Genomic DNA, 21,590 nt, shown 5'->3' on the forward strand with positions numbered 1-21,590 from the left:
GGATGCCCTGTGAGGAGCCTACGAACAGGCCGCACATGCGTTTTGTGCTTCGGGGTTTTCCTGAGACAAAGAACACACCTTTGCATTTCATATAATTTCCAGCAATTTACTTAATCCCTTTGAGCTCATCTAAACTTCTGCAGCCACAATATCCTCTAACAAAAATTGTCATGATTTAACTATGTGTTATGTAAAGAGCCACTTTATTTTCTTCATCTCCGGTCTGTTTCCTCACAGCAATTTCTTTCGCCGTCTCCTCTGCTCATAGTGAGAAGGGTAGTTACCACTTGCTTGTTAATTCCAGTGCTGAGGTGAGGCTCGAGCGAAAGGAAAATGGGGCGAGTTGTTTCCCTGCGAGAAGGCCCCGCTGGGCCTGTCACACAGCAAATGGCAGCTGAGGCGCTGGGGCCGACACGACCAACACGAGCGAGAGGAGCGCTCGCTCACAACGGGGGAAAACGTTCCTTACTTCCGAGAACGGCAGCACCAAAACAGGGCAGAAATACGGGCAAGGCATTAAGAAACAACCTGTGCAGGTTTCTCCATAGTCACCAGGGCCACAGATTGTGAGGATGTGTGAGATCCGCTCGTTGGGTTCGGCCAACGAGGAGGTCCCTTTCTGCGACGCAGAGGCCCTTGGCTCCTGTCGGATTCGCTCTCCTGCATCATCTATATGTGGGCGTTTGTATAAGGCAGCTTGCAAATAAGCAAGGATGCGTGTAGTGTCCTTTCGTCCCCTAGACCAGTGATTACAAGTGATTTAGTTTATTAAAAACAAACAAACCAACAAAAAAACACAACTTTCTTTGCACATGAGAAACCTTGATTCACCACTTCCTTTGGGGGGGGAAACTTGGTTTTACCCAGCGGGTGAAACTGTCATCACTGGTAGGAGTGGGTATTATCAGTGAACCCCCAGAAAATATCACACAGAAAAGAATTCTCTGTTGCAAGGATAAACCAAGCAGTCACTGAGCGAAATAGGCCCCATTTAAGAGAAGCCAGACCTGCTCCTCTTCCCGTGACTGAGGCCAGCACAGAAAACTGGCGCTTTTGGCAATACAGGAGCCGCTGCGTTAGGGGCAGCCGCGTTAGGGGCAGCCATCTTGCCCTCTTGGATTGTTCTGGGCCTTGCTCCGAGGCTTGTCCAGCTGAACCACGTCCATCTGCTTGGAGCAAGCCAGAGCCTCCTCCCCTGCGAGACGTGGGCATCGCTCGAGGGACGTGGGCTTTGCTCCTGGCGCTGTCCTGGCAGACGCAGCCTGTCCATTCTGTCCTGTGTGCGTGGAAGGTGGTGGCCACCATCAACACGAACGTGAGTTCGATCTTCCTCGCTAACTCACTGGAGTGAGGTAAGAGAGGAGCGCAGCAAGTGTTGGCTCTGTGCGCTAGAACAAGGGGTGACGTACAGAGGATTCGTGGTACGTTTCAAGTTCCCTCAGGAAAGAGGGGAATGTAATTCAGGTCTCCCACGCACCACGTTAGTGCTGCAGCTCCTGGAGCAAAGCGCTGGCTTTGCCTGCGTTTCTTAGGAGGCTGCACTCAGCCATTATGCTCTGAGAAGCATAATGAGACACATGCTGAGGAGATGGAAACACCTCCAAGAGCGTGATTACAGGCTTAGATTCGAGTGGGACATCTTGAAGCGCAGTTTAATTAACATTTACATGCTTTGTGTCATGTCCAAAGCCAGATCCTGAGGTTCCCAGGAAAGACATTTAGAAAAACTTAGGCAGCTTCTAAGGAAGGTGGTAACTGAGTGCTGAAAGGCAGTGAGGGTGTAAATTGTAGATGTAGACACCTTTCATAAATATATCCTGAGAGCTTGGCTCAATAGGTTCTTTAAAATTACTGTGAACTGGTTGATAAGGTACAAATGAAGTATGAGCAAATCAGTCTTTTCTTCCTTAGTACTGAGTTATGTGTAAATAAGCTTGAGAGGGAAGCACAGTCTGTTCTTTCTTCTCTCTGAAGAGAATGCACTCCATGTGCTAAATTAAAATCTGCAGAATAGGAAAGGCCAGAGAGAAATTATCTTAAATAGAAAATTCTATGCTAAGACATGTGAGTTGCAGGTCTTTAGATCTTTAGTTTCTGGGGGGTTTTTTAGAGAAAAAGAGGAATGATATGTAAAAACCAGATCTGTTCAACCTTGAGTAATGCTATTTTCCACTAAATAGGGTTGCTCCTGCCAAAAACATTAAATTGGCAAAGAGAAGCTAAGATGTCTCATTATGCTATTGCCAATAGAGACATGAATTTTTAAGCTCTACAAGTTGGACCTAGAGGCTCTTGCTGCCAATCTGCTCTGGTGTTCAGCACTGAAGAATGAGTAGAATCAGTGTCCCTGAAGAAACGGTGCTTCAGGCGTCCCTGGATGTGCACTGAAGAGATTCCAACAGTGCTATTTATGAACACAACCTCTCTCGTGTGAGGATCTCAGTTTTGCTTTATGGTCGAGGCCGTAGGAGATGTTAGGGAAGATAATAGATCTCAGAATGTGTGTTTATCTTTAAGAACTGATAGAAGAAGAATCATAAAGTGGTGCTGCTAAAGGACAAAGGGAAAATGAAATCCTACAGCACTCTACAACAGGAGGCACAAGCTTTTTTAGAGGGATAAGCTGCTTATTTTAGAATTATTAATCATACCTGCCCTAAGGATGTGTTCAGTGAGAAGCATAAAATTATATTGAATAAGCAGGCAAAAAGTATGTCCAATGCATATTTTTCATTTTTTGGCAATTCATAAGCAAGTTGGAACAGCATACAAATAGACCTGTGAATTCTTGAGATTGCTGATGTGTAGCAAATTAATATGAATTGTGGTTTGTTTCCGTAGTGGAATGTGAATCAGGCATGAGCAAGAGATGGAAAAAAAAAATGAAAGAGCATTTACCCAACTAATCAAAATGACATGAGTATTCCTGGATTCAGGGGAAACACACAAAAAGAGAAAAAAAAAAGAAAAAAGGAGGAAATACATTGCTTGGCAAGATAAAAATAAGATGAAAGTAGGATCCATCCTACTGCTCTTCCAAGAGCAGTTCATAAAGCACATTTTTAAAGAAAAGTTAAATTTGGAATGTAATTTGGATTAACTGTCCTCTATATTTGTACTAACAAGGTGTGTGTCTTAGTCCAGGCATTTGAGTCATAAATTGTCAGTATTTGAAGGTTCGTAGATCTCAGGGCCGAAAGGAACTTTTGTTGCCTTACTCTTGACCTGCCTAAGACCTGCCAGAAAAGCTTCTTTGGAGGCTTCATTGTTGAGCCAGCTTGGCACACTGCTCGGAGAAACATGCGGTCTTGACAAAAGGCTCTTATAACAGCAAACTTAGCAGGTTCTTTAGTAGTCTGCTCTTATAATTTTCTTAACTTCATTTGAAAAGCATAATCTAAAAAAAATGCAATCTAATTCTCATTTGAGCTGTGATCCTTCTGTCTCCTGGAGTGCCTGAGTTTGCTAGATTGAAGAGTCTGCTATTGGGAGATAATTTCCTTTTATATAAGCACAAATGGATCGTGATTTAATAACGTCATAATCTTCTTCACAATACTGTAAATACATTGAAGCGACTTAGTCTTTCATTGGAGTCAAGGTCATAGATCATTCTTGCACTTCTAACTCTAATTTACTGTATCCAATTTGTCAGCAGTGTTCATAAAACTGTTAGATTTTGACATGGGTAGTAAATGCCATTTCTCTATTCATGCTTATATTAACAACAACAACCAATTTTCTTGAATCTTCTTTGAGATTTTACGTTCAGGTGATGACACTGGTATTTTTCAGAATTGCAGTAAACTGGAGTAGGGAATGCCAGATGTCTTCCCATGTTTTTGTGTGCAGAGGATGAAGGAAGCAGAGCAACCTGCATCTTTCCACCTCTCTCCAAAGTCATTGGGTTAAGAGTCTGCTAACGTTAGGCCACGATTCCCTTGCAGGAGCCCTCCTCCCTTGCCATCACACTCATGATGGGAGGAACGTTTTGGAACAGGCACTGGGTCTTCAAAAGCCGTTAAGTACTGAGAAGATGATCTTGGAAATAAGAGGTGGGGAATGGTATGGAAGTTTTGGTCTTTCTGACTGGGACTTTCTGACTGTGCTAGGAGATGAGCAATCCCCCTCTTCCCCGTACTGCTGCTTCACAGGAAGGTGACATTTCTGCTGGTCGTGATGTGGCAAAGTCACCTGTAAGAGAAGATAATTTGGGAATGGATCTCCAGGCTTCACACTTTTTTATGCATCTCTAGTCTTTGAGTTCTTCTGCCCTTTCCAATACGTATTTTAACATTCAGTATCTCATATCTGGGGTCCCAGGGACACTGGGGACATCACCGGACTTCTGCTAGGAACAAATAACTCTGATTAGGGAAATGCTGAAACAAAAGCCCTTAAAACAAATTCTTTCATTTGCTTGCAACTGATGCTATCTTGATGAGTATTAAAAATCTTGTACTAAATCTTTCTTGGAATTATTACAAAGAAAACTCTACCTTTCTGAAATATGAATGCTAATTGGAAAAAAAAATCAGCATTTATTTCGAGAAAATAAAACTGATAGCACTTTGTAGACCTGTGCATGTGTAGATTATTAAAAAGTCTATTCAAACAGTGTGTGCTCAAGTCAGCGCGGCGCAGGCTGCCATTCGTTGTCAGTTTTAATATCAGCCAACTAAAATCTACTAACTAGCCAACTGCACCTCTGTTTATTAGTTTCTAATTCATGTACTATGATTAGATTTGAACACAAAACATTGATTTAGTAGTAATCACATTTGTGTGAGTATTAAGATTATGTTTCAGGAAATCTGCCTAAATTCACCGTGAGGCTGTAGATAATGAAATGCTCACTCTATTGCTGAGTAGAAGAGTTTTTAAATATGCTCAGTCTATACTGCAAATAACAGAAAGTCAATTGATCCTTTCTGCTGACTTGTCTAGCTTGGGTCACTCTGCCAAAAGTGCAATATTTTGCCATGGTAGATCATGCACCAGCTTTTGAACATACCAGCTTTTTCACTATGTTTTGTGAGCATCTAGGAGAAAGGACATATGAGACATGTAAGAAATGAGGTAGCACTGAAAAAGTACTAATTTATACCCAGAACTCTCACTAGGGGCAGAGCTAGATGTATGAGAGTCTTTCTGTTAAGCAAATTCATAGTGTCTTCATTTGCATTAGGTGTTACATGCTTGACTGGTGCATGCCCACAGAGAATGACACCCTTCAATATGGGGGGTTACATCTTATTTTCCTCTTTTGCTGTTCTGATATTATTTTTAAAACTTCCCAAATCAAGATGTGCATAAATGTATGTTTTCATGTATAGACACAAGCAGCTGCCTTGTCTATAGTAACTACCTATATATATGCAAGTAACATAGACAAGGCATAAAGAGCAGGTAGTCTTGACTTATTTGTAATCAAAGTGTGTCTTGCTATTAAACTTTATTTGAAGTATCTATTAATGTAAAAGAGGGAAACAGTCGTAAGAAGGCTGATTATTATTCAGAGGCTTAGTTAAGGATTACCATGGCAATCAAATCACTCAGAATTGAAATATCAAAAACCCAGTTAAACCAGGCCTCAAAGCAGGAATACTTATTGTATTGCCAAGCCAGGTGGTCTGGGTGTAATCTGCATGTTTTTTGAAACAAGAATTTGGGCTGGAGCAAGCGGTTTCCAGCCAGGAGTGTTTAAGAAGACACTTGTGTTGGTGCAGAGGGCACAGACATTAGGAGCAGTCCACGTTTCTCATGTTCTGTTTCTCCGCTCGTGCAGGGGAACAGCCACAGGTGAGTAACTGACAGCCAAACCCCAAATGTGGCCGCACTCCGTCACAAGTTAGGACAGCTGGAGGGATGGAGCAAATCCTTCCAAGACAGGACTGAAAGGAGGAATAATAAACCCCTGCCTGGCGTCACAGCTCTCTGACTCCCACAGGAACATGGAAGCTGCCACGTCCACCTCGTGTGTCCCCTGTCTGACGGTGGTACAAGAGGTACAACTCCATATGATATCTCTATATAGTCTGGAATTAGAAAAGATATTTTTTTTGTTGAAAAAAATAGTAGATTTGCTAAGCCTATTTCCAGAAATATGGAACAGTGCATAAGTAGAAAATTACGTATTCAGTCTTAGCTCTTTCTGAACAACAAAAACAAAAACATTCTAAAACTGAATTTGAAAACCCCAAAGAGCCCGGTTCCATGCATTGTTTAATGTGTCAGATTATGCTGTTGCTGTCCTCTTTTTGCCTTGATAGTCATGCTATGCATGATTTCTTTCACATTTGATTTCTTTCACATGAGACATAATTAATTCCTCTGTGGAAAAAGTCTTGACTAGAAATAGCAGCACTCTTGGTGTTTTATAATGCAGTGCTTCAAGGGTTGCTAGACGGTCTTCTCATCATCCCCCCCAAAGTGCTGATGCTGGAGTTGCTGCTTGGGAGCGATGCTCCGTGCAGACCTGCACGATCCTCCCGTGTTTCCCGACAGCCAGGACGGTGTTTGGCAAGATACAAGGTTCAGAAGATCACACATTACAAACGCACCCAGCTGCCACCCGTACCAGACTGCAGTATTTAGCACCTTCTTACTATTTTTAATACTTGAATGTCCCTGGGCTGATGTAGCCAGGACTAGGGACAAGCTAATTCCCAGCTTTCTTCAGCCTGCTCTGCTGACCCAAAGAGCCCTGCTCGGCGGCCCCGAGGGATTCTCTGGAAAGCCCGGGGAGGTCCCGACCACGACACTTCTCTGCTTCTCCCAAAGGGGTTTTCTGCTGAGTTCAGCTGCTAATGAGCAATCACGAAGCTCCATGGCCCTCTCTGAAATCCCCCTTAGGCTTTTGCTCCTCTTGTTCAAGCGAAAGGCACTTAGGCCGGTTCTCTTTCCATCCCCTGTCCTTTGCCAGCACCAGTGCGGCTGCTCGCGGGAAGAGAGGCAGAAGGCAACACAAAGCAGCCACAGGGCATTTACAAGAGGGAAGAGCTTCGGTTCATTTACCCAGCTGGTTTTACTGGAGTTGCTCTTGTTTATGAGACAGATCTATCTGTTTCTGGCAGAAGATGAAGGGACAGGGACCACAGACGTCTCACTCAGCACAGGGACCCGCTGCTGTCCTTAGAGCCACCTACCAGTGCTCAGCATAGTGGCTCACCATCACCACCACCTCCTTCTGCTCTCCTTAATTTACTTTCCCTGAACAGGCTGTTACGAGAATGTGGGAGAAAGAGGGTGAATAAATTCGTTATAAGCAAGATTGTATCATCGACTGATGCCAGCTGAAAAGAACGCTTATAAAATACAGTTTCCTCCCATAACCTGCTTCCAGACAAATCTCCAAGCACACTGAGGAGCATTGTAATTATGCTATTCCAGCAGTGTCATTGCAACGTGAGCGTGGATACAGAAAATAAAGGGGGAAAGGGAAGCAAGAGAGATGTTTATCTCCATAGCAGTGCTCACGCAGCCCCCAGGGCGGACGCAGCTTTATCAGCCCGAAGGTGCCGTCTGTGGGCACCGTTTGCTCCCCGCTGTCATTAAGGTGGCTCAGCTCGTGCTCCTTAACGAGGAGGAGAGTGTCCCCGGTTTGTGATTTTGGCAAAGCGCGAAGGAAGGTGCAGAAGAGCTGCCCTACATGGGTTTTCCCTTGGTGACAGCAATCAGGAGCCCACAGCGACGTTCAAAGCCTCCACGTTTTCAAAAACCGTGACCCCAAATGTATCTCCGAGCCATTATGAGCAGAAATTCAACCCCTTTTACTCCACTAACTGCTCTTCAAATGCAGATAACTCCCAGCAGCACTTGTTTTGAGGCATAAATGCCCCCTGGCTCTCAACAGGATAGAAATAAAGGTAGTAAATGCGCTCACTTGGGAAGGCTCTGGTTTGTGACCTGGAAGAAACATCGAAGTACCTGACTTTTGCCTTTCTCTGTTGACACTTTTCAAGACTCATTTTCCTTCTATGCCGTTAACTTGTTAGCTTGAAGCATAAGATATCATCACGATACAAAATGCACGCAGGAAAGCATCCATTAATATGGTGTTAAAACAACACTGGGAATAGTAACATTACAGATATAGCGTGACACAAGCTTTTCTTTTTTTTTTTGGCTAATGGTGTAAAAGCCAGAGGAAAATGTCATCCCATCTGGCTCTTATCACAGTTTATATATCCCAACATGCAACAAATCCAGTTTGTGTGGGGAGTGTTGTGCACGACACACGTTAGAGGCTAAGCGCATTAAACGCCGGCGGGGGCGAAATGCCCCATTATTATATTTTGGTCTAACATAACCATATAAAAGCGTGGTCAGGAAGCAATCTCTGGTGGTATCTGCTCCAAACTCCAGCCCATCCCTGCTCACAGCATTTTGCTCTTTCCAAAGATTGGATTTTTTTTAGAGTTTCTGATGTAAATGGCATCCTTCCTTCCTTACGGAAGAAGATGTTTTTCCCCCAAAAGAGCACATTATTACAGAAATTTCTGCCAGGTGGAGTTTATACAGTCTGTTACCAGGGCATTTAATCTATAGCGCAGCAAAGATAAAACCAATAAAAAAAGGCAACAGTATATATTATTTAGAGAATTACATATGCTCTAGAGCTATAAATTTTCTATTTGTCAACAGTTCCTATAAAACGAGGAGATTTTTGTGTCTGCTTTAAAACCAAAGTCAGAAAATATTGCCTTGCAAAATCCCCCGATGGAAAGGAGCAAATTGCATCCCTCCAGGATTCCCTGGAGAAGACAATGCAGAAACAGGTCCAGATTACAGATTTTTAGAGAGCGATTTAAAATTACCAAGCCAGCAATAGCAGGTGAGGCATATGGTATTAAATCCCAGTGCTTGAACGAGATGGGTATATTTTTGGGGGGAACATTACCATTTCCCAGGACAGTTTTTTGGCGGGGAGGGAGGATGTCCTGTCTCTTGCTGTCCAAACGTGGCAGGGAAGCAGAAGCAGGAGAAACAGGAGCCCGTGAACTGCAGCCCCTCGAGCAGGGAGCACAAGACGGGAATCTAAAAGCAGCTTTTCAGTAGGGAATCGGGCAGCATAAACGTGCATAAAAGCAGTTCTTCATTGAGAGGCATTATGTGATATGAATTAGATGAAAGCATTGAGTTCCTCCTCTTTTTTTTTAACCAGGAAGTCCAGAATTAAACTATTGTAATTATCGTTATCTGATAAAATGCTGTATGTGAACAGCTCATGCCTGAAGATAAGGAATGATAGCAGGGCAAGGAAAATATAGCGAAAACAATTGAAGATTCGCTTGAAGATTCTTTTATTATAACTTGGAGTGCTGCCTGTTTGAGTCTTCTAAGGAAAGTCCTCCGTACAGGGAGCCTGCAGTGTCCACACAGCACTTAAAACAAAAATTACATTTTTCAAATCAATCAGGAAGTGATTATGGATGTAACAAGTGACTTATTGGATTTTTCAGATCATTTTATAAGAGAAGGTGAGGGTTTGGCAATCTTTCTTTTGGTCAACACCTACTGTCATGCTAGGAAGACATACACTAGTTCTTTCAAAGGTTTTCAAAGCCTGCATATAAACGCCTTTCCATCAATTTTATTCCTTTTCCTCAAAACTGCCCGGGTACATTCAATAATTTTGGCTTCTGAATCAGGCTGTTTCTCTGTGACTAATGTGGAGGGGAGCAGTTGCTGCCATTGAAGATCTCACCTGCAGTTTGCACTGCCAGGGCATGTTCTGTGTGATCCGAATTTAGATAGGTTTCTTGGGCTTTATATTTTTCACTATAAAAAAATAAAAGAAGAAGGTAAGCAATAATTTCTGTGCCTAGTTGATTTCTCTGTAGCACAGAGTGCAATTTTTTAAATGGTTTAATCATTTCAATTTATTGTTAACTGAACATGGCAGATAATTTCACATTGGCCTCGTTGATGGACTTGATCTGGATCCTCCACCTAGAATGCCCGAGGTTGGCAGGGACCTCTCGAGGTCATCTAGTCCAACCCCCTGCACACGCAGGGTCACCTAGAGCACGTGGCACAGGACTGCGTCCAAGCGGGTTTGAAGATCTCCAGAGAAGGAGACTCCACAACCTCTCTGGGCAGCCTGTTCCAGGGCTCTGGCACCCTCACTGCTAAGAAATTTTTCCTCAAGTTCCTGTGGAACTTTTGGTGCTTCAGTTTGTGGCTGTTTCCTCTAGTTCTGTCAGTGGCCACCAGTGAAAAGAGGCCGGCCCCATCCTCCTCACTGCCTCCCTTGAGGTACTTCTAGACACTGCTCAGGTCCCCTCTCAGCCTTCTCTTCTCCAGCTGAACAGGCCCAGCTCCCTCAGCCTCTCCTCACAGGGCAGATGTTCCAGGCCCCTGATCATCCTCGTAGCCCTGTGCTGGACTCTCTCCAGCAGCTCCACATCCCTCTTGTACTGTGGAGCCCAGAACTGGACACAATACTCCAGATGCGGCCTCACCAGGGCTGAGCAGAGGGGCAGGATCACCTCCCTCGACCTGCTAGAGATGCTCTTCTTAACGCACCCCAGGATCCCATTGGCCTTCTTGGCCACGAGGGCACACTGCTGCCTCATGGTCATCTTATCCACCATGACACCCAGGTCCCTCTCTGCAGAGCTGCTCTCCAGCAGGTCTGTCCCCAGCCTGTCCTGGTGTCTGGGGTTATTCCTCCCCAGGTGCAGGACCTTGCACTTGGCCTTGTTGAACTGCATGAGGTTTCTCTCCGCCCAGTTGTCCAGTCTGTCCAGGTCCCTCTGGATGGCAGCGCAGCCCTCTGGGGTATCGGCTACTCCTCCCAGTTTGGTATCATCAGCAAACTTGCTGAGGGAGCACTCTGTGCCTTCATCCAGGTCATTGATGAATAAATTGATCAGGACTAGGCCGAGGACTGACCCTTGGGGGACACCACTAGCTACAGGCCTCCAACTAGACTCTGCACCGCTGATCACCACTCTCTGAACTTCCTTCCTCGAGGTTCCTTAGGTGCTCTCTGACCCAATCTTCCTCTACCCAGGGGGAGTCTTCCTCTCTCCAGGCTTCTTCTCTTGTCCCTAGAGCCTGGGACTCTAAAGCGCTGCCCTCGGTAAACACCGAAGCCAAGAAGGCATTCAGCAACTCTGCTTTTTCTGTGTTATTCGTAACCAGGGTGCCCATCCTGTTCACCAGCGGACCCACATTTTTCCTGATCTTCCTTTTGCTGTTCATATATTTGAAGTTTTTCTTGTTATTTTTAACGTCTCTTACCAGATTGTGTTCCAACCGCGCCTTAGCTTTCCTTGTCACACCTCTGCATTCCCTGACTACATTCCTGTATTTCTCCCAGGGGACCTGTCCTTTTTTCCCCATTCTGTATACCGCTGCCTTCTGCTTGAGCACTGCCACAAGCTCCCGGCTCATCCACGCAGGTCTCCTGCCCCCTCTGCCTGCCTTCCTACACACAGGGATGCACTGCTGCTGGGCGTGGAGGAAGTGCCGCTTGAAAACTAACCAGCTCTCTTGGGCCCCCCTGCCTTCTAGAGCTCTAGCCCATGGGATTCTACCGAGGAGGTCTCTGAAGAGGCTGGAGTTGGCCCTCTTGAAGTCTATGGTTGCAAGGCTACTTACAGCCCTGCCTCCTCCTCGTTGAATCCTGAACTCCACCAACTCATGGTCACTGCAGCCGAGCCTACCCCCCACCTTCACATCTCCTACAAGTCCCTCCCTATTTGATAGCACGAGGTCCAGTAGCCACCTCTCCTCATCGGCTCCTCCACAACCTGCGTCAAAAAGTTATCGTCGACGCTCTGCAGGAACCTCCAGGACTGTTTGTGCCTGGCCGTGTTGTCCTTGCAGTTGATGTCGGGGTAGTTGAAGTCCCCCATGAGAACCAGGGCCTGTGACCGTGAGGCAACATCCAGCTGAGTATTTATAGGCCTCATCAACCTCCTCATCCTGATCAGGTGGCCTGTAGCAGACACCCACCACAGTGTCTCCCACATTAGCCTGCCCTCTAACCCTTACCCACAAGCTCTCAACTCGCTCATCCTCCACTCCCAGGTTGAGCTCCATGCATTCCAGTTGCTCTCTCACATAAAGAGCAGCTCCACCACCTCGCCTTCCCAGCCTGTCCTTCCTAAAGAGCACATAGCCTTCCATGGCAGCGCTCCAGTTGTGTGAGCTGTCCCACCATGTCTCTGTGATTCCAATGAGATCATGATGCTGGGACCGCACACAGATCTCCAGTTCGTCCTGTTTATTCCCCATGCTTCGCGTGTTGGTGTACAGGCATTCCAGGGAAGTAACCGAGCCTGCAGGTTTCCCAGGAGGGGTGAAAGAGGACCCTCTGTGATCATTTCCTATCCTCACCTCCCCACTACCATACTCCCGCTGGAAGCCCTGACACTGGCTGTGTGGTACTGTTGGCCATGTCTGTGTGATATATCCCTTCCCCCTTCTCTAAGAAGGGGACTCCTCTAAGAGGGGGACCCCAATCCCTTCACAACCTGCGTTTCTACTCCTTGGTTTGCCAAAGAACAGACAGGGCACACGGTGAAGAGACAGGAACGTTTCTTTAGCGAGGCCGGTGCGCAGAGCAGCCTGGCGTCAGGACGCGGCCGAGCGCCAGCAGCACAGACTGGCACCGCGCAGAGGGCAGCGCCGCCTCTGCCACGCTCTCCTCAGGCGGTCGCACAGGCCTTCCTGGGTGTCCGTGGGTGCAGCCCCCTTCCCTGCAGCTCTCAGGATGAGCACGGTTTGGGTGGCCAGGGCAGAGATGGATGGGCTGCTGTCCTCCTGCAGGCCTTTCAGGGCTGAGGGGGAAGCACGAGCTCAGAGGAAGCCCCCATATCCCCCAGGCCCCAGGCCTCTCCTCCTAACACCACCCGTCCCAGCCAGCTCTGGCCACAGCCAGGATGGAGCCAGGGGCTCTGCTGGATTAGCCGGCAGCTGCTGCCCAGGAATGTGCCCAAGGTGCCTGGAATGTCTCTCTGCTCTCCCCACAGCACCCTGCTCCGCTCCTCTCGGGCAGCAGAGCCCTCCTCACCTACGTGGGGATGGGAGCTCCTTGGCCAGGGTCTCTCTTGGTCCCCCCAGCCCCGTGTGACCCCCACTTGCCCTCACTCACTCTCACAGATGGCCTCCACCGTCTCCTTGCTCTGCTCCCCGCCGCGCTGCCCAGCATGCCCTAGGCCCACACACAGCGCCCCATAAATGCTGCTCCTCAAAGCTGTTCCCCCAGTGCTGCCCGCCTGGCCAGGCACCCCTGTCCCCTGCGGCCGGGCTCACCCCAGTCCCCTTTCCCCAGTGTCACCCGCAGGGCACCCCCGTCCCTTGGGCCGGGCTCACCCCAGTCCCTTTCCCCAGTGTCACCCGCAGGGCTCCTGCTTGAGGGGCTCCCGCCAGCCCCACCGCTGCGGGCGGAGATGCCTGAGGGCGGCTGGAGCCTCCAGGCGCCTGGCGCTGCCTCAGGCTCGGGGGCTGCAGCAGCCACGGGGCTGCTTTTGCTGCCAGTGCAGCCGCCGGGGCTGAGGCCGAGCTGTCCCAGGACAGCGATGGAGTCCAGGGCTCGGGGCTCACCCAGGAACCGCACGGCCGCCTCGCGCAGGGACTCCTGGCTGCTCTCCAGGTAGGACAGGCTCTGGCGCAGGTATTGGTCCGCCCTCCTCCTGCCCCTGCTCCCGGCCAGCTGGGGAGAGCACAGGGCTCAGCGCACACCGTCCTCTCGCCGTCCTTCCCCCAGGAGCAGCCGCCTCCCCCTGCCACCACACTCAGGACCCCGCAGAGGCCGGGCAGCCTGAGCCGGCGTTGGAGGCAGGGGAGGGCCCTGCTGCCCCGCGCGCGGAGGGGCCCTCCTGCTGCAAGGCCCTGCGGGGCCAGGGGCAGCTGCAGCACCCAGGGCTCAGCACAGGCAGAGGAGCCTGCAGGAGAGCCCGCGAGGGCTGATCCTGCACCCGGAGCCGCCAACCACACACACTGGGCACGGGGGAGGAAAGAGCTGCTCCGCGCTGGGCTGCGGCCTGGGGACTGTCCTTACCAGGCACTTGCTGATGAGCCAAGTCTGCTGGCTCTGAGCCAAGCGCCTCAGCTCCTTCCACCTGAGGAGCTTGGCGGCACCAAGGAGGGCTTCCTGAGCAGCCTGCACATGGAAGAAACGGGGAGATGCCACCGCAGCCCATGGGACAAGAGCCTGTGCCCCCCACCGCCCTGCTCTTGACAAGGCTCAGGGCATTTGCTGGCCCTTCATGGCAAGGGGCAGCAGCAGGGCACTGAATCTGCTTTGGGGTCCTTGGCCCCCTCGGTGGAGGGCAGAAACATGGAGCAAGCAGCACCTGAGCCACCCTGTCCTGAACAGGCAGCACGGCAGAGACTGCCGAGAGCTGCTGAGCTGCAGCCCAGGCCAGCGGGAGGCTGAAGGGCTGCAGCCCCAGAGACATCCAGGCAGGACTCGGCCAGGACCACCTCCCACGGCTATTCCCAACGTGGCCACTGGCCTCCGCAGCGTGCCCCATTGCTCAGCCGTACCTCCACCACGCTGGGGCTCTCATCCTGCAGGTGGAAGAGCAGTGGCAGCGTGCTCGTGTGCACGTGCTGCTTCATCTGCTCCTTTGCCCTGCCCGCTGCTGTCTCCACGAGCCTGCTGAAGAGCTGCATGGAGATCCTTCGTGTGTGCTCGCACTCCTGGGGGCAAGGAAGAGAGAAGTGCTCAGCGCTGGCACCGCACGTGGCAGCTTCCTGCACAGGCTGCACTGGTGCAATGCAGCCCTGCAGCCAGGACAGCGTGGGCAGCACAGGGCAGTGTCCCAAGAGCCCGGGCAGAAGGGCTCCTGGCAGCCTCCCGCGCACACCGGCCGGCCCCACGGCTCTGCCCCCCGCCTTACATCCTCAAAGAGGGGCAGGAGCTTCTCAGCCAGCTGCGGAGCCATGTCCATGAGCCTTGGTCCCTCCAGGACACGGACCACATGGCTGAGCACCAGGAGGGCCTGGCCGCTCATGTCCCTGTCCTCGTCCTGCAAGTATCTCATGAGCTGAGGCATGAGGACACGCATTCTTCCGACCTGGATGTGGGAAATACGAGTTCAATTTAAAAAAACAGAAATAAAAGGCTACCCTGGCACCTTATTAGACACCAGCTTCCCTCTGTCTCCCAGCCGTTGGGAGATGGCTTGCTGGGTGCTGGGCCGAGATCTGCAGCCCCCTCAGCCCCCCAGGCCCAGCAAAGTCCAAGCCAGCCTGTTCCCTGGCACCCAGCTCACACAGCTTCCCCCAGTGATGCCCTGCTCACCATCTCCTGTCTGCTGCACAGCACGAGGAGGCTCCTGAGTCCCAGCTTGCGCATAACCCCGCAGTGACTCTCCAGGGACATCGCAGAGATTCCCAGGAAAATATCCTCATATGCACGAAGGTCACTGCAGGCCAGCAGCTGCAATGCACAGCACAGAGAAGGTGGCAATGGCTGCAGTGCTCCCTGTGTCGGACACCGCTGGATGCCACCAGCAGCTCCGGGCAAGGGCAGCGGGCTCAGAGGAAGCCTGGCCAAGGGCAGCAGTGACTGCAGGGAGCCCCGTGACCCCCTCCCTGCCTGGGGCCTCAGGGCACAGCGAGGGCCCAGCCTTGGCCTGCTCCTGCCCTCCCTGCACCAGCCTCCTGTCCCCGTGCTCTGGAGGGGCCCTTGGACAGAGACACAACACAACGGAGGCACCAAGTACATGTGGGGACAAGAAGGAGCCCGCTGCAGAGGGGCCAAGGCCGAGGGGACTCATGGCAGAACACCCACTGCCCCACTGGCGCTCGGGGCCCTCCGTCCCGCAGCTGGGGCTACAGCTGGAGCTAGAAGCAGCCCAGAAGGGCAGTGCCCACACGAGGCTCACCTCCACCAGGAAAGCCATGGCAGGGATCTCCGTGCAGGGCTCCTGGCGCAAGAGCAGCGCTCCCAGCCGTTGGAGCAGCACAAGGCGCAGCGCTCTTGGGCTCCTCCTCATCTCTCTGGCGGAGGGAAGAAGGCTCTGTGAGGCCTGAGCAGCCCAGGCAAAGCTCTCCTGAGCCTGCACCCTCACTGCCTCCCATCACATCCCTTGGGCCACCACGCACAGAACAAAGCCACCTTTGTGTGCAGAACTGGGCACCCCCGTGGGCTCTGAGAGCCACCCTGTGCACAGGGGCGAAATACTGCAGCAGAGCGGGGAGACGAGGGCTCTCACCTGGCCAGCAAACCCACTCCCTGGTGATGGGTCTCGGCGCGCAGGAGCATGTCCCAGCCGCCCCTCCTTGCCATGGCCAGCACCACGTTCTCGAAGCCGGCCTGGCACAGCAGTGCTTTGATGGTCTGCACTGCAAGCCTGTGTGCAGAGAAAACACCCGCTCACACTCGCAGCCCCGGCCCTGCCTGCAGCCCTGCCTGGCGGGGACGGCGGGGACGTGATGGAGCACCTCACGGGGCTGCTGCACGTGGCCTCCTCCCTTCGGCATCTCCCCCACAGCGCGTCCGACTGCTCCTGCTCCAGCGCTGCCAGGAAGGCGCTCTGGAAGAGCAGCGCCAGCAGGAGCGGGGGGAAGAACTTCCCTAGCTCGTGCAGGCAGGGGGGCTGCTGGAGGATCTCGTGCAGCGCACGCGTTGCCTGCAGAGAAAGCCAGAGACAGCCCTTGCTGTGAGATGTCCCTCCTGTGCTGCTGGAGCTCGGGGTGAGGCTCCTCGCAGCGCCCTGCGCCTTGGAGGGGCTGCCTGGCCAGAGCAGAGCCACGGCAGCTCCTGGGGCTCGGTGCCACAGAGCCACCATGAGCCTTCCTGGGCAGTGGGAACATCCCCCTGGAGGGCCACGCGTAGCCTGGAGGCCACCCTGGCTCCCCTGACTGGGCCCTGGTGACGTTTCTGCTGCCTGGAGCCCTCACGTGGCCCTGGCCCCTGGTCCTGTCCCCAGCGCAGGCTGAGCGCGTGCCGCACGCGCAGGGCGATGCAGGGGTGCGGGGGGACACGCAGCCGCTCCGGCCAGCTCCGTGTGTGCGGGTGTGCAGAGGGCCCCAAGCAGGCCCAGCAGCCCAGCAAGCTGGCGCTGGCCAGGCCCTGCCAGCCGCAGCCCCCGTCCCGCGCTGGGCCCGTGCGTCCCGGGAGGCCCCGGCCTGGGGCTGCATGGAGAGGGGCAGCGGGAGCCCGGCCTCTCGCCGCAGGGCAAGGGCAGCCCGAGGGCAGAGCGGGGCTTCCCCCACAAACTCACAGCCAGGGAAGAGGCGGCCGAGGCCGCTGCCTCGCGCAGCCGCCAGTCCTGCAGCGCGCGGAGCAGCTCCCGCAGCACCGGCTCCGCGGCGCCCGGCCTGGACAGCAGCACCTTCCACATGGCCCCGGCGGCGCTGCGGGCCCAGAGCGCTTGGTCAGCGGCTGCCGCGGCTGCAGCCCCGCGGCCTGCGAGGCCACAACCCTGTCCCTGCCCCTGCCCCGGCCAGCACAGACCTGTCACACGAGGGGCAGCAGCTCAGCAGGCTGGCGACCACCTTGTCCGGGCACGCGCTGCTCAGCTGGAGAAGAGCCCTGTCCAGGCTGCGCCGTGCAGACGCATCCCGCACGGCCAGGATGTTTTCCCACATTGTCTGCACCAGCCTGGGCACCTGCAGCCCACATGGCAGAGTGTGAGGCTCTGCCGCACTGCAGCCCTTTGCCCAGCTCCCACGGAGAAGGTCTGCCCTTGCCACCGCTCTGGGCTGGCCACAGAGGCAGTTGGGTGCCTGGTACACGAGCACTCAGGGGAAAAACAAGCCCCCAAAGGGGCTGAACCCCGGCCGTGCCACCCGCAGGCTACTCACATGCTCCAAAAGGCCCGCGTCGTCCGTGACGAGCTCGTCCAGCATGTGAGCAGCCGCCTGCGGGTCGTAGCTGCTGCAGGCTCTCATGCCCCGGATGGCTACAAGGACGGCCTCTGCCTTCTCGTCCGGCCACAGGTGCTTCCCAAACATCTAGGGCAGAGAAGAAGGCAGCCCCGAGAGACGTCACAGCCAGGATCCCGACTGCATGGCCTGGCTGAGCAGCGCGTGGCCCTGAGAGCGACACGGGGCAGCGCTGGCACAGCGAGTCCCTCCGAGCCAGGAGCCGGGGCTCTGCTGGCTGCGGTGACGGCGCTGGAATGGGGCTGGTGCCTGGGGTTAAGGTCCCACCCGCTGCTCCTGCAGGGAAGCAGAGCTTGCGGGATGCAGGAAGGAAGCCCCGGGCTAGTCCTGGCCTAAGGAAAGTGCCAGCCCTCTCCTCAGCCCCACCTGCAGCCGCCCCTCTCCGCGTCCACGTTGCAGCTGACCCCACAGCTGGAGGTCCCAGCCAGGGAGGCCTCCTTACCCTGCTCATTGCCCTGGTGTCCCTGGACCGGGAAAGCCTCAAGGTGCCTACGGTTTCCCAGTCCTCTCGGAGCTCCTGCTGCCAGGCACTCTCCTGCGACGGCTCCCGGCCTGCGCGGGAGGGGAAACACAGGGCCCTGAGCATGAAGGCTGCACGGCTGGACACGGCCCACGGAAGCGTCAGGGACAAACCTCCCCTGGCAGGGGAAAAGGCCCCAGCAGGACAGAGAGCGCAGCAGGACGCCCAGGGAGGCGCTGGGCCTATTGCAAGGGGTGGGCGAGGGGAATTGCAACCACACAGAAATTCTTACTCGCTCCCTGCACGAGGAACTCGTAGAGGTGCCACAGGGCGTCCGCGGCCTCGTCACTGCTGCCCTCGTCCTGGCAGGCGCCGCACAGGGTGAGATGTCCCACCAGCTGCCCCAGGACCGGCACGCTCCTCTCCAAGAAGCTGCCACAGCTGGCACCGCCCACTTGGAAGCATTCCCGAACCTGGGAAAGGGAGGCAGTGCTGCCACGAGGCCGGAGGGCAGCGCTCGGGATCAAAGCCCTGGCCCACGCTCCTTGCAGGCTTGGATCCCGGCTGAGCCGGAGCCTTGGTGGCTTCCCTTGGAGGCAGCCTGGAGCTCCAGGACACGGCCGCATGTGACAAGGGACAGGCAGTGGCTGCAGCTGGCCTGCACCATGGGCTCCTTACCGACACCAAGGAAGAGCTGGTCAGGAGATCCCCCAGCTTCGCCAGGCGTCCCACAGCCCTCTCGTGCACAGCTGCCTGCTGGCACTCGGCGTAGGGCAGGAGGAGCTGCAAGGAGAAAAGCTGCTGCTCTGCCCTGTGTCCCGCAAAATGCCTGGCCAGGTTTGTGCCTTGGAGCCCCGGCAGAGCCCGGAGAGGGGATCTTGCGTCCAGAGTCCCTTGTGCCTGTGGGGCAGATCTCCCAGACGGGCCTGATGTGACAGCAGGAGCCCATGGGGGTTGTAATGAGGGCAGGAGCGGGTTGAGGAGGAGGGGGTGTTGTCTGTACCAAGGGACACTGGGCTCACACAGGAGAACTGTGGGGATCCCCATTCCCGTGAGGGAGCTTGTCCCCTCTCCGCACTGGGCTCTCTGCAGCCGCTGCTGGACAACTCCCCCCATCCCAGCACAGGGCCTGGAGCTGGCGGCTCTGCTCCTGGCAATACCAGACCTGCAGGATGGTCTTCATGTCCAGCACGCTGGAGGAAGGGCTGCCGAGCATCAAGGCCTGCAGCATGCTGTCCATGGCCTCCAGCATCTGCAAGGGGGACAGAGGGCTGAGGCGCTTCTTCCCCATTGCCCCCCGGCTGTCAGAGAGGGCTCGGAATTCCTCCCGTGCCAGGGGGACGTGTAGAGCAGTGCTGAGGGCAGGAGAGCCCCCAGGGCAGGGGAGCTGCTGCTGCTGCTGCACAGGGCACAGCCTGAGGACACTGCCCATGGCCCTGGGGACACTGCCCATGGCCCTGTCCAGGGCAAGGGGGACAGGGCAGGGGCAAGGGAGAGGCAAGCGGGGAGCCTGCCCTGAGCCTCCCTGGAGCAGCCAGCACCCACCTGGGAGTAGAGAGCAGCATCCAGGTGCTCCCGTGGAGGCAGGGAGAAGACGCTGGAGAAGCAGGCGTCCAGCAGGCCCTCCAGCTCGCGCTCCAGCAGCAGCCCGGCTTTGCTGCGAGCAGAGAGGGGCTTCCAGTGCCTGGGCTGGCAGCAGCCAGCAACACCCTTCTGTCCTGGGCAGGGGGATGCACCCGGGGCTCGGGAGGCCCGTGAGCGATGGCCAGGCCAGGCGGGGAGGGAGCCCCATGGGAGTCACCTCTTCTCGCCAGCACGCTGTCCAGGGACAGGGGACACAGCGGGCAGGGGGGCCCAGTGATCTCCCCACCTCCTGCCTCAGCCCTGGAGAAAGGCCCGCACCCACGGGAGAGCTCCAGGGCCCTCTCTGCTCTCCCGGCTCCAACCCTCTTGGTACCCCCAGATGCCAATGGGAGACTCCCCCAGGACGAGGGAAGGCTCCCTGCAGGACTGGGGCCCTCTGGGGTATCTGCTGGGGAGGCCGTGGCCCAGCCAGGCCTGGGGCAGCTACCTCATGGCACTGATGCAGAGCATGACCTGCTGCCGCACGGCCGTGCCCAGGTGGTTCCTGGGCTCCTCCTGCAGCAGCACCTGGACAGCACAAGCGGGAAGGGTCGCAGGGAGCTGCCAGGGCCCCACAAGCGGCTCTGCCCTCCAGCCAGCCCCCCACACGTCCCCGCGCTCACAGCAGCCCGTCCGGCTGCGGAGCGGGGCCGGGGCCCTCCCGAGCAGCCCCGGAGCCCCGCGTGCCCTCACCTCCAGCGCCTCTGCCAGCCGGGATTTGCACTGCCACAGCTCCTGGCGCAGCAGCAGAGCGGGCAGGCCGGGCGGGCAGGACGCTGCGCAGAGGGTGCAGACGCAGGCCAGAAACTGCAGCTTCTCGGCCTCTTCCTGCTGCAGGAGCAGAGGGACAAGGAGAGAGCGTCAGCGGGGCCGGCGCGCGGCCGGCAGCACCAGCACGTGGCAGGGACTGCAGCGACACGTGGGCGCCTGCGAGGGAGCAGCCCCAGCGCCAGCAGCCCCGTGGGGCCGTCGGAGCGCCCCGAGGGCGCCGGCAGGAGAGACCGGGCAGCCCCGAGCGGGACGGCGACACTCACCTTCCCTCCACGCTGCAGAAAGGCGCGCACGCGCTCCAGGGCTTCCTCTGCCTCCTCCGTGGGCAGATCCGCACCGGGAGCTGGCGGGAAGGGAGCGGGCAGAGCTGCAGGGCTGCCCGGAGCTGCAGGAGGCAGCGGAGCGCTCTGCCCTGCGCACGCCGCTGCCGGCCGCACGGCGAGAGCTCGTGGCCCCGGCGCGGCCAGCGCGGCCCCCGCACTCACCCGACGGCGCCTCCTCGGGCGCACGGCTCGAGTGGGGCTCCAGGTCGCACACGCTCCCTGCAACCGCCCCATCCTCCTCCTGCTCCTCAGCAGCCACCGAGCGGTGGCCGGGGAGTCGCTCCGCCATCCCGGCCGCGTGGCCAAACTCCGCGGAGCTGCCCGGGGGCAACGGGGAATTCCTGGGTGCTCAGGGGGCTTTTCGGCCAGCACCTTCGCTCCCGTCCTCTCCCGCTGCCGTCGTCCCGAACACTGCGGGCCGAGCCCGCCGGGCCAGGATGTCACAGCAGCGCAGTCACAGAGGGCCCCGCTGTCACTGAGGGCCACCTGTGACCCCGCAGCGGGTGTCCCCTCGGGGCGCACACCGGTGGGGTGGCTACAGCAGGATGGAGACCTTC

The 21,590-nt window shown here is 55.0% G+C and overlaps 1 protein-coding gene across 1 annotated transcript; it reads right to left on the reverse strand.

Moving 5' to 3' along the window:
- Positions 1–12,722: 12,722 nt before the first annotated feature.
- LOC148594068 (maestro heat-like repeat-containing protein family member 7) lies at positions 12,723–21,322 on the reverse strand. Its single transcript, XM_088528139.1, is given in 16 exon segments — positions 12,723–12,794; positions 14,018–14,119; positions 14,506–14,661; positions 14,862–15,038; positions 15,852–15,966; positions 16,182–16,319; positions 16,411–16,598; positions 17,467–17,580; positions 18,299–18,408; positions 18,609–18,789; positions 18,995–19,216; positions 19,482–19,568; positions 19,862–19,973; positions 20,388–20,467; positions 20,857–21,053; positions 21,196–21,322. Coding segments are annotated over 16 exon segments (2,178 nt in total).
- Positions 21,323–21,590: the final 268 nt, after the last annotated feature.

The sequence above is a fragment of the Tinamus guttatus genome, unplaced genomic scaffold (assembly GCF_059628265.1).
Source record: "Tinamus guttatus ecotype Peru unplaced genomic scaffold, ASM5962826v1 Tinamus_guttatus_pri_ptg000301l, whole genome shotgun sequence".
In the NCBI taxonomy this organism is placed as follows: domain Eukaryota; kingdom Metazoa; phylum Chordata; class Aves; order Tinamiformes; family Tinamidae; genus Tinamus; species Tinamus guttatus.